The 20,207-nt window shown below is 37.6% G+C and overlaps 2 protein-coding genes across 4 annotated transcripts in view; both read left to right on the top strand.

Annotated features, from left to right (window-relative positions):
• svp (COUP transcription factor 2) overlaps positions 1–19,102 on the top strand; it is a 36,501-nt gene extending 17,399 nt beyond the window's left edge. Inside the window, exons 3-6 of one of the 3 annotated variants that reach the window (XM_032433914.2) lie at positions 2,036–2,059; positions 3,003–3,554; positions 12,034–12,191; positions 12,355–19,102. In XM_032433914.2, coding sequence (XP_032289805.1) covers positions 2,036–2,059; positions 3,003–3,554; positions 12,034–12,191; positions 12,355–12,471 — 851 coding nt within the window. In that variant the 3' untranslated portion in view covers positions 12,472–19,102. Of the gene's footprint in view, positions 1–2,035; positions 2,060–3,002; positions 3,640–3,681; positions 5,126–12,033; positions 12,192–12,354 lie in introns of those variants that run through there. The other 2 variants (XM_002056684.4, XM_032433915.2) reach the window with 2 other exon arrangements.
• Positions 12,703–13,290, top strand: LOC26531748 (homeotic protein ocelliless). Its single transcript, XM_015170814.3, has one exon. It carries the CDS (start codon positions 12,703–12,705, stop codon positions 13,288–13,290), a length of 588 nt encoding a protein of 195 aa, XP_015026300.2.
• Positions 19,103–20,207: the final 1,105 nt, after the last annotated feature.

Raw genomic sequence — 20,207 nt, forward strand, 5'->3', positions numbered from 1 at the left:
AAATAAATAAAATTAAGAATCATATTGAAATATAAGATAAAATGAACCTGAGCTGGTATTATACAGATAATGTACCTAGTTTAAGCTCGCTCCTTCACCAATAAAATCTGTGACTGGCATTTCTAGCAAGAAGGTCTGAATTTTTCGAAAAGTGAGTTAAGGCCGATCGGATGGTAAACAAAGAGGCATTATGCAACCGTTTTCCGCGATTTTTGCGCACCTGTGAATGGAATTACTTTACTTTTACTTACTTTTTTTTAATAAAGAAGCAACAGATACCTTGTCAATTTATATGTAAAACAAAATTTTAAAAGCATTCGATTCGCTAAATTTGCTTGACACTTAAATCTCTTACATCATCCCATGAATATACATATATGCATTATACCTAACAATGGAAATTTTAGCTTAACAACAGCCGCTACAAAGTGCATTAAAAGCAAGGCAAATATTTAAAACGCAAATTTGCGTATAAAGTGAAAGGCATCTTGAACCCGAGGCCGGAAATTGCATTTCCAAGATATCCATTCAAAACCCTTTGGGTACGGATTAAGTATGGCTCAGTTATAGATGCTTTATCCACTTGGCCACAATTGGCTGTGGGCCACTTGGGCACGCGCTCAAGTGGCTGCTTGACATGTGCGATGACGCGATGACTCGATGACTTGTATATCGCTTATCGATTATATAAGTACGCTGCTTAACACACAACACCACACACATACCAAAACAAAAGCGCAGTCGAGAGACTTGAGCACGTGCGCCGGCCTACAGAATTCATTCATTAAGTAATCAAGCGAAATGGCAGAGCAGAGAGAAGCAGACTCTCCTACTCCTGCTAAAGCTTCTTTCTCTTCATGTTTATGCTGGCTGCTGTGTTATCTGGAGTCGATCTGCGCTGCAGTTGCGGTCAGTCTGGCAACTTTTGAGTTACTGTGGTCAGTGTGGAATATATTTTCCCAGGCGCATAAATAGGCCCATGCTCAAAAACTGGACACTGAAGTGAAAGAGAGGGCGCCAGACCGGTTAGCAGCGTCTTCTGCCTGCCTAGATATGTACGTTGAGGATCAGCCGCTTTGCCTGCGCAAATTACGCAAATGTATTTCATAAATAATTGTCTCGTCCGGCGCTGGACAGTGGTCAAGTCTTTTGGTAGTTCCGGTTCTGCAACCCCCTTTGCACTTAATTGCTTTGGTAAAGGCAATAAACAAATACACTTCTTCCCTTTTTTCAGTTATTCTGTCTTATACCAGGTCCTGTGTTTTTTTTTACGATTTGTGTGCGCTTTGTGCGAGTGACCAAAAATGCTTTCGTTTTTCGCTTGAACACAAAACGTTACTATTGCCTGACCAGCTGTGTGTGAGTGTGTATCTGTGTGTATGTGTGTGCATCTATGTATCTGCTGTGTGCTTGTTTCCTTGCTGCCTTAGACAATGGTTGTGCCCAACACTTGGCCTGATCAATAATCATGTTTAGCTTTATTTGCTTTTCAGCGCCTTGGGCTGAATTTCGCGATTTTTTTGCTTCGATTAGTTTTGGAACCTAGCCTATTGCTTGGAACTCTAGAGTGGGGTTAGGTGTGGTGCATATGACTTCGTCTAGGTGTGTACCTCATATTTTGAGGTGTAAGAAAAAACCTTTGCTAACCCACATTTGGTAACCACAGTCAAGTATCAACGCGCAAAGCTCCATTGTTTTTCGCAAATGAATATAACAAATGCGTTTTGAAGAATGGCCAAGCCTCTTAAATAGTTGTCTCAACTTTGTATTCTATGCAGGTGTAAGCTCTTAGGTGAGGGAATTGCGGGTCAAAGTTCAAAGCTAAGGAATGCGCTTGTACTTAGAGCGATTAATCGCTTCTAAAAACCCCTCTCTCTTATAGTCAGAGAAACTTTTTATCTATTAAGCGCAATATCTCCCTTTCCCTTCATCGTTAAAGTTTATCATCAAAAGTGATCATTTGCCTCTCAACTCAGTAATCAGTAATCTCTCTCTTTCTCTTTCATAACCTGTCGCTCTCTCTTTCTGCTGACAGGATTTGCTCGGGCGCAGCTTTTAAGTAAGTTTATCTCTCAACTTAGCAAAAATAAAGGTCATTTTAAATCGTCTCACGAAGAGCTTTGAACTCTTTTCGAATCAGCAATATTTCTGCCTCTTTAGGCTCTATTAAAGTGCAGCTTTAAAGGTTGAAAATTTCCTTGGCCGACTTTGTTCTCGTTGCTCAATATTTCATAAGCTTTCATAAATATAAGTTCCCTGAAGCTGTTGCTATGCTCATTTATATATATTTAACTTAAAGTTATATTGCTTCTAAAACTGTCCTGCGATACACTTTTTTCTTGCTGAGAGTAAATACTCCGCTGTTTTCTTTGGTCTCTCCGAAAGCTGTCGCACTTATTTGCTGCTGAGTCTTGACGCTTAATTCGAGCAGCCGTAGACTGTGCTTTGATTAACTAGATGCTCGCGCTCTGCTTATACATTTTAGGCTTAAGTTCTGCTCAACAGTTACACACACACTCGTGCATGTATCTTGTATATTAAAGATGCGTTGAAAGTATTTAGTCAAATTTGCATATCTAAGCAGTTGTGGCAACAACGGGGTTGCATTTGCGTACGGGATTGAAAACGTGAAAGCAAAATAATAAAAAAAAAAAAGAAAAGGGTTTAAGGGTAGCTCTTAAGGTATTGCAAAGCCAGTCGCATAGCAGAAAAGTATCTTATGACGTTGTCGGGACGATAACAAAAGGGAGCGCAGCGTCTCGAAGAGGTTGCGTACAGATTGAGGTGCCCGATAGGCATTGTGCGTTGTGGCAGCTTTGCCAACAACGTTGAATGGGGCAACATTGTGCGGCGTGTGATGTCGCGGTCAAAATAGGCGCACAAAAGAGCGCTCATATTGAATTACTTAGCTACAACTAAAGATACAGATATATCTACAGCTACATATACACACACGCAGATACTAATTTTCTCTCTCCCTCTCTCTCTCTCTCTCATTGCAGCTGTTCAACGTGGCCGCGTGCCGCCTACACAGCCCGGCCTGGCCGGCATGCACGGTCAATATCAGCTGGCCAACGGCGATCCAATGGGCGTTGCTGGCTTCAATGGGCACTCGTACCTCAGTTCCTACATCTCGCTGCTGCTGCGCGCCGAGCCGTATCCCACATCCCGATACGGCCAGTGCCTGCAGCCAAACAATATTATGGGCATTGACAACATCTGCGAGCTTGCCGCCCGTCTGCTCTTCTCGGCCGTCGAGTGGGCCAAGAATATACCTTTCTTTCCGGAGCTGCAGGTGACCGATCAGGTGGCACTGCTGCGTCTCGTCTGGTCGGAGCTGTTCGTTCTGAATGCCAGCCAATGCTCGATGCCGCTGCATGTGGCGCCACTGTTGGCCGCCGCGGGTCTGCATGCCTCACCAATGGCCGCGGATCGTGTGGTGGCCTTTATGGATCACATACGCATCTTCCAGGAGCAGGTGGAGAAGCTGAAGGCGCTGCATGTTGATTCCGCCGAGTACTCCTGCCTCAAGGCAATTGTGCTTTTCACCACCGGTAAGTTGCTGGATATCCTGTACAAGGATGTGCCCGCACTGCTAACCAAAGTTTCAGCACTGCTGGGCAAACGTGTGCCGGCAGCGTTAGCGTCCACGTCCACCGATGCTGGCCTCGCCGATTGCAGCAATGACGATGTGCTTGCCGTGGTGCGTGAGCATCTCGATGAGCTGAATCGCCTGGAGTTTGAAACCCAGCTGCAGCAGGCACCATTACATTTGGCTACCTTCATGAAGAGCGTGGCGGGCGTCGAGGCTGCAGTGCAGCAGGCGGAGCAGCAACAGCAACAGCAACAGCAACAATTACAGCCAATTCCCAGCGAATCAAAGCCTAGCGCTGCTGCTGCTGCTGCTGCTGGGCCTGTTGTGCCCTCCGCCGGCAGCGCTTTCAGCAGCTGCACCAAGTCCATTGCCAATGCCAATGCAAATGCCAATGCCAATGCTAATGCCAATGCCAATGCCAATGCTGAGGTCGATCTCCTTGCCGCGCTCTATGCCAGCTCCAATGGCAATGCCGGCAATTCGAGCAGCAGCCACAATAACAGCAGCGGCCTGGGCGCATCGCTGCCCACACACTCCCACAGCGCCTCATCCTCCCACAATTCATACACCGCCTCACCGCGCAGCACAGTAGCAACCACCGCCGCCACCGCACTGACCACCAGCAGCAACACAGCAAGCAGCTCACTGGCTGGAGCATATCAAACGCCGGGCCAGCAGCAGCAGCAGCAACAGCAGCAGGCGGCTGCTGCAGCGGCCATGTTCTATCAAACGCCGCCACGCAGCGCCTTCGGCTCGGCATTTGATATATTCCATCACAGTACGCCCTTTGGGGTGAGTCACGCGGCGGCGGCAGCGGCTGCGGCGGCCGCTCACAATAGCAGCGGCGCCAGCTTCGGTAGTCCCAGCTATAGATATTCGCCATATAGCCTAGCGGGCAGTAGATGGCAGTTGTAGCCCCTACCCAGCTCCTAAAAAGCCGGTCGATCTGTTTTTTAGTCAGTTATCAAACAGTTTAGTTTAGCTAATGTATCTATCTATGTATAGCTTATTCTCTATGTATCTATGAAGTACTTAATTATGTATTTTTGTAAAGTTAATTTTAGTGCCTATTTGCTTATGTATTTATTGCCTTTAAACTAAGTCTTAACTTATTTTAGTCATTTAGCTTATAACAAAAAATAACATTACCAAAAAATGCATACAAAGAAAATGATAAGGAAAGTGTAGGGAGAAGCGTAGCGAGAAGCTCGAAGAAGACTTAAGAATATACACTGCTGTTGCTGTTAAACAACAAATTGAAACCTAACCTGTGTTTTTACTTTTGTTTCATTTGTTACTAATTCTTTAAGCTTGTTGACTAATTTTAACCGTTGTGTTTACATTTTGTTTTATGTTTTTTGCTTTGACTTATTTTTAATTTACTTGAGTTTTGCTTACTAATACTATTATTGAATACTAATACTAGAAAAATTGATAATCGATGTAGTTTAAACCAAGTGCGTCTGCTTGCTTTAAGCACAAATAGAACAATTGAAAAACAAATGCTCTTTTAAATTGTCAGCTTACGTAGAAGAATATTTAAAATTCCAAGTTGTTGAGAACATTTTACAAAAATTTTCTTTTTGTCACAAAGTTTCTTTTTAGATTTTGCTTTTAATTATTTATTATTATTTTCTTCAATATTCTTCATAGATTTCATCTTAACTTTCTCAATTTAAATTAATTGTTATTGATATATTCTTTAACGTACTTTAATAAACTTTTATGTGAACAAATTTGCTTATGAAAATCCTTATCACTTTTTTGAATAATTTCTCTATTTTTTTTTATTCTTCATTATTATAAAAAATAAAAATAAAATAGTGAAATTATTTAAAAAAGTGATTAGCATAAAATATTTAAAAATATTTAAATTATGTTTCTTTTTACATTTTTCATTTTTTATATACTCATGATCAAATTATTTATATTTCATTAATTATTATTATAAACTATATGAAATAAAAATGATTTGATCGTCTTTAAAGCAATTGCGCATAATATTTTGCTTAGAAAAATTTACTTACGCTATTCAATTGCCAAGAAACCTTGAAATGATGAAAAAATTCAAAACAAATAATTGCTGATTGAGGTCTCTGGTAATGCCTATGAATCGGGCATTAAGCCAAAGTCATATTTAATGCCCGATTCATATGCCATATCTAAACGAAAACTATGAATGCAGCTATTTGTTTTTTTAAGAAACTAAAAAAACATTTTAGCTATAAACTAGCTGCCTTCATTGTTTTCTATATACATTTTTTTCGATTACTAATTTTGCATTTTTTATTTTTAAACCAAAGCGAAAGAAAAATACAAAAATCGCACACCCAAAGCAGCATCACACTCACATTTCGGCACACACTCTGGACTTTGGAAGCAACTTGCACTCACACACACACATACGCTCATACTTGCATACACATTTACATACTTATATAATAAGCAGTTACATAAAAATTAAAATTTTAAAACTAATATGGCACATGGCTTAATTTAATTGTTTTTTTTTTTTTTTGTTATTCTTTTATTTATTTATTTTTGTTAGTTTTTCTTTTAACTGAAATAAATGCAAAATATTTGTATGCAATATTTGTTCAAACAACAAAATCGAGGCTCTAAATATTTATTTTATTTCAGTTTATTTTAAATGCCAAACTTAGTTTAAGTTAAGCCAGCTTAAGTTGAAGATCGCGCAGCTGTTGCTGCTTTGTCTGCCACGCTTATCTGACCATTGTCCACTTTACGGTGGCCAAAAAATGCAGCGATGCATTCAACTGCAACTCTGCAAAGATCCCCCCTCCACACACCTTACCATTTTGCCCGCCGTCCATGTGTGCTGCTTTGTCAAACCGTTGGCTGCTCATGTCAAGCAGCTGTCCCGGGCGCACGTTGCGACGGCTGTCCTCGATCTGCGACACTGACTACACGGCGGACCCCCCCCCCCCCCCCCCCCCACTCCCTTCCCCTTCCACCATCTTGGTCCACTTGGAGCTGGCGACGTTTATTGACGTCGAGATACCACATTATGAACATTAATACAACACTCGTTTATGTCGCTTACTTACAAGCCGCAACGACTGCTCCTTGGCCAAGTCTGTTGTTTTTGTTGTTGGCCATGTCCGGCGAGAGCCATGAAAATAATTTTCCAATTTCCCAAACGCTGTGTGTGTCGATCTACGGGTTTCGTTGCCTGGGCTGGGGTTTCTGGGTCCATTGTGAGGGGGCGTCGCGAGTTCGTGTTGCCAGTGCTGCGACTGCAACTCTCAACTGAAACTCTCGACTCTTGCGCAGCGCAATTGCATTTGAATTGGCTGCATGAGTCCATAAACTGCAGCCGATCAATCGCTGCAATGCCCAAGCCCCCTCCACCTCAACCCCCCACCAACCCGCTGCTCACCCACCTGCCTGTGATAGACACGATCGCGCGGTAGTAAAATACCGGGTATAGACTTAGTAGATCTTCTGCCATGGACCCGGGCGGCGGCACGTTGACGACATGTCTGCGCGGGCTCTGTGGTGCATCTTCCAATCTGGTTGTTGGCCACGTCTAGCTCTTGCAACCGCCAACCCATCCCTCCCTCCCTCTCAATGACCGCACTGGCTGCCTGATTGCTGTCGTTTGTTGCAGTTGTTAAGAGTTGTAGCTTTCATGTCTTGGCCACACTTTTTGACCAACATTTTGTGTTGGTTTTAGCTTTGGCTACGACTCTTGGCCAACCTTTGTGCTGAGGCTTAAGCTTTGGCTTTGCCTATGTCTGCCTCTGTTGTTTTTTTTTCTATTTTGCACAAATCGTTTTGTGGATGCTCATTGATCGCCTGCGCTACTTTCTGAAAATTGCCACAGACGTGCCTTTTGTGCCTTGTAATTAACAGTTTCGAACAGAGACCTCTTTGATTAGAATCATTTTTGGGCGCGTTATTCCGCTTCATCCCAGCTCGCTCTCTCACTCGGAAACCCTGACGCTGCATCAGTTAAATTCAGACCCAAGATTTACCTGCAATCAAACTGATCGCCATGTCAGATATTAAACATTTGCCGCCCGAATAGAACAATTTTAAACAGAAAATATTGCATAAAATAGATATGAAACACATTTTTTTAATTTTGTAACTAGCCAAATATAAATTAAGGTTCTCAAAATAATTTTTTAATTTTATTTATAATTAATTTTAATTTTCAATTTTTATATACTTTTAATATGATCTTTTTACATGCATTACATATGCACCCATTAGAAATTGTTCAAACCACTTATAAAATTCTATGAGCCCCAAAATCTATTTTAGCCTGAAGTTCAATTTCGCAAAAAAAAATTCAAGAAGGATATTTATTAATAAATAACATTATATAAATATATATGTTATATAATTAATAATATATAATTTTTTATTTCTAAATGATCTCTTATTTGTACAAAAAATATAACCCATATCACACGTTGACTTTTTTAAAAAATCGTAAGAAAAAAACAAAAAATAGAATTATTTAAAAATGTAACATTTCTAATCCACTATTTAAATTTTCTCCAATATTATAAAATAAGCTTTCAGCCTTTGCTAAACCGAAAGATAACTTGACTAATAGAAAAATTAAAAAAAAGCTTACTCTGATAAGTAGTATGTATTTCAGAAGAAATTCTTTTGACTTTCTTTAGTGTTTAAAGATATATTTCAGGAATGTTGCTTGCTTTACCTAAAATGTATCCTTTGCGCATTTGTACATTACCTTCTCCCCAAACTTAGTTAAATCGTTGTCACCCAGCATATACCTGTCTTTTATGTGTTGCACTTTTTCTTGAACGACTCTTAAAAATGCCGCTCGAATATAACTTCACAGTTGACCTAACATGAACCTATCCCAAAGGCCCGAATCATATCTGCAGGCATATTATTTTTTCCTATGCACTAATCCTTATTAAAACTAAATAAAGTTATAACTGTTACCAGAGTAGACACGAAGCCCAAGTCGAACAACAACAACTACTTCTGACATAAAAACTATATAATAAAATATAATGCAGCAATTCATAATTTTGGTTAAGCAGCTTAACCTTTGCTATGGTCCGAAAGCGAGACAGGGTCGTGGGGGGCGGGGCGCAGCCTGTGCCACGTTCTTGTGTGACCAAAATACAAAAAAAAAATATCTGCTCCTTATTCGATATGCATGTTGTTGTAGTTGCAGTTGTTGTTGTTATTGGCAGCACAATTCGGTTACGTAGTTACATCAACTACTTTACGGTCATTATGCATTTAAAACACGCGGTCACGATCTCCGCGCTGAGTTAGTAACTGCGCAGAAGGCAGCCAGGCAGAGGTCCAACCAAAAGCGCAGCCAGCCCGAAAACAGTTAAAAACAAGAAAAAAAAAACACCCAAAAATCAAAGCCAAGTTAAGCCATAGTTATAGTCGCAGTCCGTTGCAAACGCCCGAGAAAGCTGCAGCTCGCGGGCTCCAATGCTGCATTTCTTTTGGCCAAATTCACAAACTGGAATTTCTTTCACTCGCTCCTCGTCGTCCTCGTCGTCGACGTCTTCTGCATTTCAATGTAAATAAAATTTTTGCCTGGCTTATTGATTCGAATTGTGGCACATTTTTTTCGAAATACCCTTGCCGAGGGTATAGTTACTTTGTCACAAAATGTGTTACTTGTCTTCCCTTGTTGTGCAAGCTAGTTTCTCAGTATTTAATGTACAAAAGCTGAAACAGAATTGGGCGGATCGAACTACAAGATCATGTAGCTGTTATAGGCACAAACGATAGAACAGTTTTCAGCTTTACTATTCCCCTCCCACAAGTGAAAGCATTCACATTAAATCCGCATACCTGTAAGGGTATTAAGTCTTCGGCCTACTGAAGATAGGTCGTCTTTCCGACTATTTGCTGCCCTCTTCTCATGTCCTCCGGACTCGTTTTCTTTTACGACATTCGACTGGCACTCGGTCACAGGATCATCAAAGCTAATAGCCAAAGTCAATTGACAATTATTGACCATGGCCAAGCGATGTGATTCGCAGAGCTTTTCAACCCCAACTGTTCAGATCTAATTTGTAACTTCACGATTATTTTCGATTGGTTGTTTATGAAATGAAATGGTTAATAATGGCTAATTGAATTTCTGTTGCCTTTGGCGACAAATCATTTATCTTGATTTACGCGCATTGTGTTGCTCAGGGAGGTGGGGAGGGGCGGCCAACTCTGGAGTTCAGTATGCTTGTTTCTTTGGCCTAAATGCAAGTTTTTGTTGAGCCATAAAGTATCTTGCGGCGTGGATTTGTTTGCAATTTTCTTTCTTTTTCTACACTTGAACTTTGTGCTTTTTATTTGATTGCAGTTCTTCTTTTTATACTCAGTTTTATAATTTAATGCAATTTTGTTATGTAATTCTTATTTATTCAACTTTGCGGCATATTTAAAATTGACAATTCACTTAGCAAATGACAGAAAATTAACAAAATGAATGTAAACACTTCTCGGGAACTTGAGTTTTGTTTATTTTTACATTTTGCACACAGAAGTCATTTGTCGGCAATTTCATTTAAGTTTATAATTGAATACTTAAAATAGGCAGCATTTGATAATTGTTAAAAGGCAGAAAATAAATTGACTTAAAAATAAAAATAAATGAACACTATAACACATTCATATAATATTATTATATGTATTAATCAAGCAATAAATATTGACAGATTTTTTTAAAATTATATTAAGAAATATTTATGACCATTTTTATGATAATGATAAAACTAGGAAAATATGTATTTAAAAATTTAATAAATTAAGTATTTGACTAGTTTTGATTTAACTTAAATATAATTTACCTTAGAACTATTTGAAGAATATTAAATCAGATACTGACTTATATTATTTGTTAATAATTATTTTGAGGATCAAATAACTTCATAATTGCCTAGTTTTAAGTTAAGTTAAATAATTATTCGAATACCAAAAATAATGAATTGATTTGCTAGTTTGAGACTTAGAGTTATAAAGAATATATTTTAAAACAAGCAACCAACTACGGAAATATTTCGATTAGAATTCGAATTAACACTTTATGCCAAAAAATATACCCCGATAAATAGACACTTATTGACTTCAGCTTATGAGCTCTTTAAAAACAATTTTCAAACTTTATCGCATAAGCAAATCCAAATAGCGATCGGTTACCTTGCGGGGTTAACTCTAATGAACCCATTTGGCAATTTGTTCGCCTCATTTTACATTGTGGCTCAATGTATTGGCTTTCAATTGACAGTTGGAAACTTGAAGTACGCTTTGCGTGCAGCCACAGACAGCTTGAACCAATCCAATCGCATAATGATATTCAAAGAGCTGAGCGCTTGAAAAACTTAGCTGAAATGCGAGACATTAAAACGACACATTACGTCCCATAGGCTGGCATTTGGCAATGCAATCAAATTCAAATTCACACCGCAATCGGATACGTCGTTGGCGACGACTTGGGCATACAGCGATGCCATCAGAGTTTGGCCACAAAAGCCGCCAAGACTGGCCAATTCATTTGGCTGCCGCAAACCAGCTGCAAGCCAAACCATTAAAAATGCCACTTGTAAATTTTGCGTAATTTGCAAAAGATACATTTTCTCGGTGTTTTTTTTTGAGTAGCATCAGATTCTGTTTGGCGTTTTGTATGCGCTGACTAATAAAGCAAATTAAAGCAACAACAAGAAAAATATGCAGATATAAGACGCATTCTTAACAGCGATTGAGTATGTTTAAAGCTATGCAAATTTACATGTGCTGATGTCTAATTTGAATTTCAAATAGGCGCAGCACAGCAAGTATGAGCAACAAATATTTATGTATATATATGTGTGGTTGTAAAATTTGTTGCTGTTTTACAACACTTAAATACATACATACATGCACAACAAACATGTATATTGATAGGCAAACTTTTGTGTCGCTGCCAATTAACACTTGACGGCGCACGCTGCGTATGCGCAATGTCTTCTCAATTTTAACGACAAGTCAACAATATAGTCACCGCTTCACCGACCCATCCACCTCACTCCCATACACCCCCTCAACTATTTGTGCCTCTTGTGTTGAGGGCGTCGCCGCTTAGTTTAATTTTTGTAAATTTAATTAAACGTTCTCTTGTGTTGGCGCAGTTCGTGTTTGAGACCACGTCCACGTCCATGTTGTCTCAATTGGACATAAATCATGCGAGTGACGCAATTTCGTCATGTGCCATTTTCTAGTTATTGTTGTTGTTGTGTGTGGGCGTGGCCCCAATTTATGTTGATCTACTTTTGACGTGAAAGATGAACGCCCATTCGCTGGAATACGTACTATACTTTTTTTTAGCCCAGCGCCAGGTGAACTGTACAGACACAAAAACCCATTTGTCTTTGTTTATCGATTAGAGCTGGAGTTTTAAACTAACTTCGGGCTTATTAATTATTTTTTAGATGCCTGCGGTCTGTCCGATGTGACACACATTGAATCCCTGCAAGAGAAGTCTCAGTGCGCTTTGGAAGAATATTGTCGAACGCAGTATCCGAATCAGCCCACGAGATTTGGCAAATTGCTACTCAGATTGCCATCTTTGCGTACCGTCTCCTCACAAGTAAGTAAAATCGATGCCAGAACAGTCTAACGTGGCTTCAATTCAATTTTAAATAACAGAATACTTTCATTCATGATAATGATAAAAATCCACCAGAAACCCTTTACATTCCCATATAATCCTTTTGCTGATTTCTTGTCTCTTGTGCTCTTTTATTCACCAGGTCATTGAGCAGTTGTTTTTTGTGCGTCTAGTCGGCAAAACGCCCATCGAAACGCTGATACGCGACATGTTGCTGAGCGGCAACAGTTTCTCTTGGCCCTATCTGCCTTCGATGTGACACACAATGTGGCGCCAATTGACAACAACTTGATCATCAGCCGCAGCTGTGGCGGCCGCTGTGGCAGCCAATCATAGCAACACTTCGCTCAACATCAATCCCTGCAACAACAACAACATAACTAGCAACAGCAACATTGGCGGCGGCGGTGGCGACGGCAGCGGCAGCGATGGGTGTGGGGGCATTGCTGTTGCTGGTAATCACAGCCACGATCACAACAATGTTGCTGCCATGCATGCAACATACGGTAACGGCGGCAACAACTGCAGCAACAGCCTCAACAGTATTTGCAATCAGCAGCAAATCAGCAACTACAGCAACAACAACATGAACGTCAGCGGTTTTCTTGGCGCCGGCAGCAGCAGCAGCGATTATATGGCCAATGCAACAGCAGCTGCTTCTGCTGCATATGTGACACCAGCAATTGCAACAACAACAACAACATCAATGCCAGCGTCAGTGAGTACAACAACAATGCTGTCTAATTACTGCGATGCAGCGACTATGATGATGGCCGCTGCCGCTGTCAATGCAAATCAGTGCCTGCAACAACACCACCAACGATTGCTGCTGGCCAGCGGGAACAGCAGCCACAGCCACAGCCATAGCAGTAACAACAGCAATAGCGATGAGCAATTGGCCACGGCAGCGGTCATGGCCTCCTCCTCTTCCTCAGCTGGCTCGCTGTCATCGGCATCGTCCACACCGACAGCAACGGCCGTCTCGACAGCCCAGCAGCAACAACAACAATCGTCGCTGCCATCGCCGCCAAATTTAATCGATATCAGCGAAGTTCCTCTCATTGTGGATGTCAAGTAGTGTAATTATTTATGCATATTGAAAAAACCAACAAAAAAAAAACCAACAGAAAAAATCTCTAATGAAAAATGTAAAAAAAAAAAAAACAAAAACAAGAAACGAGAATCGTGTAGCTTAATTGTTTTAAAATCTCCTTTAGTTGTTGTAACTTGTACATAAACAATTTTCAACTTTCACCCAGGCGCCCACAACTGACAGCCAAATGCGGTTTTGTATTTTGTAGATACAAAGCTGCTCCCTGGTTAACTGTTGCAAAAGAAAGAAAAAGATTAAAATAAATCCTAAGCGTTTAACGTTTCAATATTTTTGAATTCTCTTCTTTTTTTGGGCGTCCATCAGTTCTACTATATGTCTGTATAATATTTAAAGGCACTGAGTTCTACTTAATTTTTAAATCAAATGAAAGAAAACTAAACTAAAGTAACATTTTTGATATATCCTACCACAAACGAAATATAACAAATAAAATACACAAAAAAGACAAATGTAAATGTATGTTAGGCAAAATATTTATGTATTTCTTGTAGCATATATACATACATATAGAGACCTATAACTATATAGGTCTATGCGTTCTATAGTGTACTTTAAAGTCTAATCTCCCAGTGGTTTGCAGAATTATACCAAAAATATATTTTTACTTTATGTGTGGCAATTATATTTTGTGTGTGCTTTAGCAATTTTTTACTTTATTTTACTTTAAGTAAAATGTAAAAAATAAAATCAAATAAAATCAAATATCATAAGGAAATTAAGAAATACAAATTCTCAACTTCTCCAAACCATGTCTCAAAGATGTGGAAAAAATTTAACGAAAATACAAATTTTATTTTTATTATTTTACAATGCAAAATTTAGCTAATTTTTTTATTTTTTATAAACAATTAAAAAAAAGCGGGCAATACCAATTCAGTGCAAGTTTTCAGTTTTAAAACGATCTTTTAGACTAAGCATTATTTTATTTATATGTATAAATATAAACGTTTTATATATTTTATAATAATAAAAATTGCGTTTTTAAAGAAAGTTTCTATTGTTTTCTTTTTAATATTAATTTGATTATTAATTATTTATTATTTTTTCATAAAGAAGAAAACGAAATATATGTAAGCCATATCAAACAAATTCTTGCTTATTTTTCTTTGGGATATATCCTGATTTAACTTGGTAAGGATACCAATCTGATTTGGTTTACTATATCTATTTGCATTATTGTTTTAAATACTTTTTGACAGGAACTGCAGCCAAAGTTTTGTACATAAAATTGTGTAAAACACCTTTTAAAAGTATAGCAAATAATTAATAATAATATTTATAGCTACCAATAAAAATTTGTTCGAAATTTTCGTTCATAGTCTAGTATTTGCGCATTATTGATAAGCAAACATTGTGTAAATAAAATATTAAACTATATATTATAATAATTGAAATTATTGAATTACAGTAACTTATTAAAAAGCATCGCATGAGCGCGTGTAAATACAATTTCGAGGTGCGAAATATGTAAATTAATTGATAATAAATGTCAACCGAATGGTAAATATATGCATATACACCGTAGAGCTGAGCAAGTCCAGCTATAGACATAGATCAAGTTCACACATATATATAGTGACATATCCATAGTCGCACCCACCCTTTAACATATCTTAGCACATAAGCATAAGCACAATTATAAACATTTCTAATATTGTAAACAAAGAGCCTGGTGATAACATCGACATTGGTCAAGATCAAACTGTCCCCCTTTGGTAGACATAAACAATTCACCCTAAATATCACGCCACTGTCAATGTTCCCATCAGAGTACTATCCCACGCATAATTGCTGACGCAGCTCAAACTTCACTCAATTTTGACTCAAACTCTCTCAAAGCGAAGTTTGCTAAGCGACCGCAACAGTTAGATAAATCAGTTCTTATTCGGGAAGCAAATCTGAATGTACTCAACAAAAGTAGCCGTTAAGTGAAAATAATAAATTGAAATATATTTTTTTATAGTAACCTAACGTGTAAAACTTAATTGGCGCAGCCGGTAGGATACGTCGGGAAAAATTAAAGATCGCTAAAGGATAATTAATTCCCAGATCTAACGCACAATCGCGACCGAAAGTGTTGTCGGAGTGTAATAAAAATTTTCTCGAATACGTATCCGCACAAGAACCTTCGGGTCATTAGTAGCTTAATAATATTGACCCTTTGGGCAATAAAGCTACTACAGTTAATAACGACTGGCTTTGCATATCGTTTGATCCCTGCAATACGTTATTACTGAGTCTTTTTAAGACACACACACAAAAAAAAAAAAAACATTTGCACAATAATCCATCACAAACTTTAACTTAAAATAAAAGTGCAAAATCAAAGAACAATAAAGTTCAAACCTACAAACTCAAAACTATTCAAAAAAAAGTGTATTACACCAAGATGACAATGGAATTATCAGAACAACACCTCAACCAGGCCCTTTCACAACTTAGACAGGTGCCAAGCTTTGACGGATCAACGGATCAACTAAACGCCTTCATTAAAAGGATAGATTACATCCTACACCTGTATCCAACCCGAGATGTTAGACAACATAGCATCTTATACGGAGCCATCGAATTGCAAGTCACAGGAGATGCTCAGAGAATATCACAAAGGACAGCAGCCAACACTTGGCAGGAGCTGAGAAACGCATTGATTGAAGAATACAAAGTGCAGACACCATTTGAAGAACTCCTTCGACGCTTATACAACACGAATTACCAAGGAAACGTCCGTAAGTTCATCGAGGAGCTCGAGAATAAATCTTTTGTTATTTTAAATAAGTTAGCACTAGAAAATATACCTAGCAATACAACCCTTTATACAAATGCTATGAATAACACAATCAAAGATGTTATTACAAAAAAATTACCAGATAGGCTTTTCATGATGTTAGCCAGACACGACATTACGTCGACACAAAAACTAAAGCAAGTAGCTCAAAGAGAGGGATTATATGAAAATAGCGTTACTGAAAAACCTAAAAATAATAATGTTCAGGGAAATCCAAATAACAATCGTAGGAACATGGGAAATTATCAGCAAAATGCTAACCCAACCACCATTTCAAGTGGCTATTCCAACACGAATCAGAGTTATCACGCACAAAATAAACAGCATAATAAGTCCGAAGACAATCAGAAAGCTCACCACGAGTTCCAACAGAAATTAAGTCAAGGTAGATACCAAAATCCCTTAAACTACCAAAATCAGTCCCATTCACGCTTGAATGCACCAAACCCTCCGACTAAACGTCAAAGAGATAGTAACAGTGGGCAGATGAAAATGGATACATCCGAAAATTTTCATCAGCAAGCCTCGGAACAAACAGAAGAAATCCATTCATAAAATTGATTATGAATGACGAAGTTCTAAAATGTGTCATCGACACAGGTTCAACCATAAATCTAATGAAAACAAACCGCTTAAATTTTCCAGTTTACAACGAAACATTAAAGGTTCACACCATAAATGGTGTTATTGAATTAAAACAAAGTATACGATTAGGAGCAAGCAAAATTTGTCCGAGCAAACAAAAATTCTATATTCACGACTTCTCAGAGCATTATGATGTTCTGATTGGGAGAGAATACCTTGAGGCATGTCAAGCAAAAATAGACTATGCACAAGGATCCGTAACCTTAGGAGAATTTAACTTTTGTTTTAGATATAACGACGAAGAGGTCGAAGAGGACATGACCGCACAAGAGTGCCTTGATCCACCCTCAACAGAGGACAGACCATTTAACTTCGCTATTAATAATGAATTAATAGAAAACAATGAGTTTAGGCTAGAGCACCTAAACTCAGAAGAAAAAGAAAAAATAAAAAAAGTTTTACATGAATTTCGTGATATCCAGTACCATGAAGGTGACAATTTGACTTTCACTAGTACAATTAAACACAAAATTCTAACAAAACATGAGGACCCAATTTACAAGCGTCCATACAAATATCCTCAAATATACGATGAGGAAGTAAATAAACAAATAAGCGATATGATAAAACAAAATATCATACGTAAATCCAAATCCCCTTACTGCTCACCAGTAATAATCGTTCCAAAGAAAAACGATGCATCTGGAAAGCAAAAGTTCCGGTTAGTCATAGATTACCGCAATCTCAATGAACTAACTATTAATGATAAATACCCTATCCCGATCATGGATGAAATATTAGACAAACTTGGAAAATGTCAATATTTCACAACCATTGATCTAGCCAAAGGCTTCCACCAAATCCAAATGGATCCTGGTTCAATACCCAAGACCGCATTTTCGACTAAACATGGCCATTACGAGTACACTCGCATGCCATTTGGTCTTAAGAATGCACCTGCAACGTTCCAACGTTGTATGAACAATCTCTTAGAAGATTTAATTTTTAAAGATTGTCTGGTCTACTTAGACGACATTATTATTTTTTCCACTTCATTGGAGGAACACATTTTGTCGCTACAAAAGGTATTTAAGAAGCTTAGAGAAGCTAACTTAAAACTACAGTTGGATAAATGCGAGTTTATGAGAAAAGAAACTGAATTTCTCGGTCACATCATCACAACTGAGGGTATAAAACCAAATCCCAACAAGATACAAGCAATTGTCAAATTCCCAATTCCAAAAACCCCAAAAGAAATTAAATCATTTCTAGGATTATGTGGTTTCTATAGGAAATTTATACCAAATTTCGCTAATATAGTAAAACCATTAACACTTAAATTAAAAAAGGGAGCAAAAATCAATATAAAAGACAGAGACTACGAACTAGCGTTTGAAAAGCTAAAAGTACTCATAACATCCGACCCAATTTTAATATACCCTAACTTCGAAAAACCATTTTCATTAACTACAGACGCAAGTAATATGGCAATAGGGGCCGTCCTTTCGCAAGAGCATAAGCCTATATGCTATGCAAGTAGAACTCTCAACGAGCATGAGTTAAATTATTCAACGATTGAAAAAGAATTATTAGCAATCGTTTGGGCCACTAAATACTTTAGGTCCTATCTTTTTGGTCGACAATTTCAAATCCTTAGTGATCACAGACCACTCGTCTGGTTAAATAATATGAAAGAACCTAACATGAAATTACAAAGGTGGAAGATCAAGCTAAATGAGTTTGATTTCCAAATTAAATACGTCCCAGGAAAAGAAAATTATGTGGCAGATGCTCTGTCCAGAATTCAATTAAACGAAAACTTCTTAGGCGAAGATACAATTAGCACAAGAGCAACAATACATAGTGCTCAAGAAGACAACAGTAACCATTTACAAATCACAGAAAGACCACTTAATTATTATAATCGACAAATAGAATTTGAAAAAGGAACCGAGAACGAAACAAAAGTTACGAATTACTTTCACAAAACCAACATAAAAATTACGTACAAAGACATGACTAATACGCATGCCAAAGAATTAATAAAAGAATACTTATGCACAAAGAAAAGTGTGCTATACTTCCACAACGAAGCAGATTTTCCAATTTTTCAAGAAGCCTACTTAGAAATAATAAGTCCGAATAATTCAACAAAGGCAATGAAAACTAGTACAAAATTAATAGACCTTCAAACATACGCAGAATTCAAAGAATTAATATTAAAAAAGCACAAAGAATTATTACACCCAGGAATTGAAAAAACTATCAATTGGTTCAAAGAAACCCACTATTTCCCAGATTATCAAAATTTAATTCAAAATCTAATAAATGAATGTGAGATTTGCAACATCGCAAAAACAGAACACAGAGATACAAAATTAACTTTCGAAATAACTCCGGAAATCGCTAATATCCGAGAAAAATATGTAATGGATTTTTACATAGTAGGAGATAAACAATTTTTATCTTGCATTGATATCTATTCAAAATTTGCATCATTAATAGAAATAAAAAGTAGAGACTGGCTAGAAACCAAACGAGCTATATTACAAGTGTTCAACCAAATGGGTAAACCCATCGAAATAAAGGCAGACAAAGACTCAGCTTTTATGTGTACAGCTTTACAATTATGGCTAAAATCAGAAGCAGTAAATATTAATATAACCACTAGTAAAAATGGTATATCCGACGTAGAACGATTTCATAAGACAGTTAACGAAAAACTAAGAATCATTAACAGCGACTCAGACGTCGAAAATAAACTTACAAAATTTGAAACTATACTCTACACGTACAATCATAAAACAAAGCACAAAACGACTAACAGAACACCAGCGGACATATTCATATATGCAGGTACACCAGAGTATGACACTCAAGCTAATAAAGAAAAACTAATAAATAACCTCAACAAAAACCGAAGAAACTTTTAACAATTTAATTGAACAAAGTAAAGAATTCAATAACCTTATACAAATCGAATACCTAGTAGAAAAATTAAACAGAGAAATAAACGGCTTAAAAATAGCCAAACGTAGCAAAAGAGGTTTAGTTAACATAGTAGGAACAGCATATAAATACTTATTTGGAACATTAAATCAAGAAGACAAAGCAGAAATTGAACAAAAAATAAGCAACTTAGCAGAAAACAGCGTTCAGGTTAACGAATTAAATTACATAATAGAAGCTATAAACAAAGGAATAGAAATCATGAACGAACTAGATCAAGAGAAACAAAAAGGAAAGAAATTAGATATCCTTATATTTAACTTACAACACTTTACAGAATATATAGAAGACATTGAGATGGGAATGCAGCTCACAAGATTAGGAATTTTTAACCCAAAATTACTAAAACATGACTATTTGTTGCATGTTAATTCTGAGAAATTGTTGAATACAAAAACTTCCACTTGGTTTAAATCAGATACAAACGAAATACTGATAATATCCCATATTCCTCGAGAAATAATAAAAAGCCCGGTATTCGAAATAATTCCATACCCGGATG

This window comes from Drosophila virilis, chromosome 2 (assembly GCF_030788295.1).
Source record: "Drosophila virilis strain 15010-1051.87 chromosome 2, Dvir_AGI_RSII-ME, whole genome shotgun sequence".
NCBI classification, from domain to species: domain Eukaryota; kingdom Metazoa; phylum Arthropoda; class Insecta; order Diptera; family Drosophilidae; genus Drosophila; species Drosophila virilis.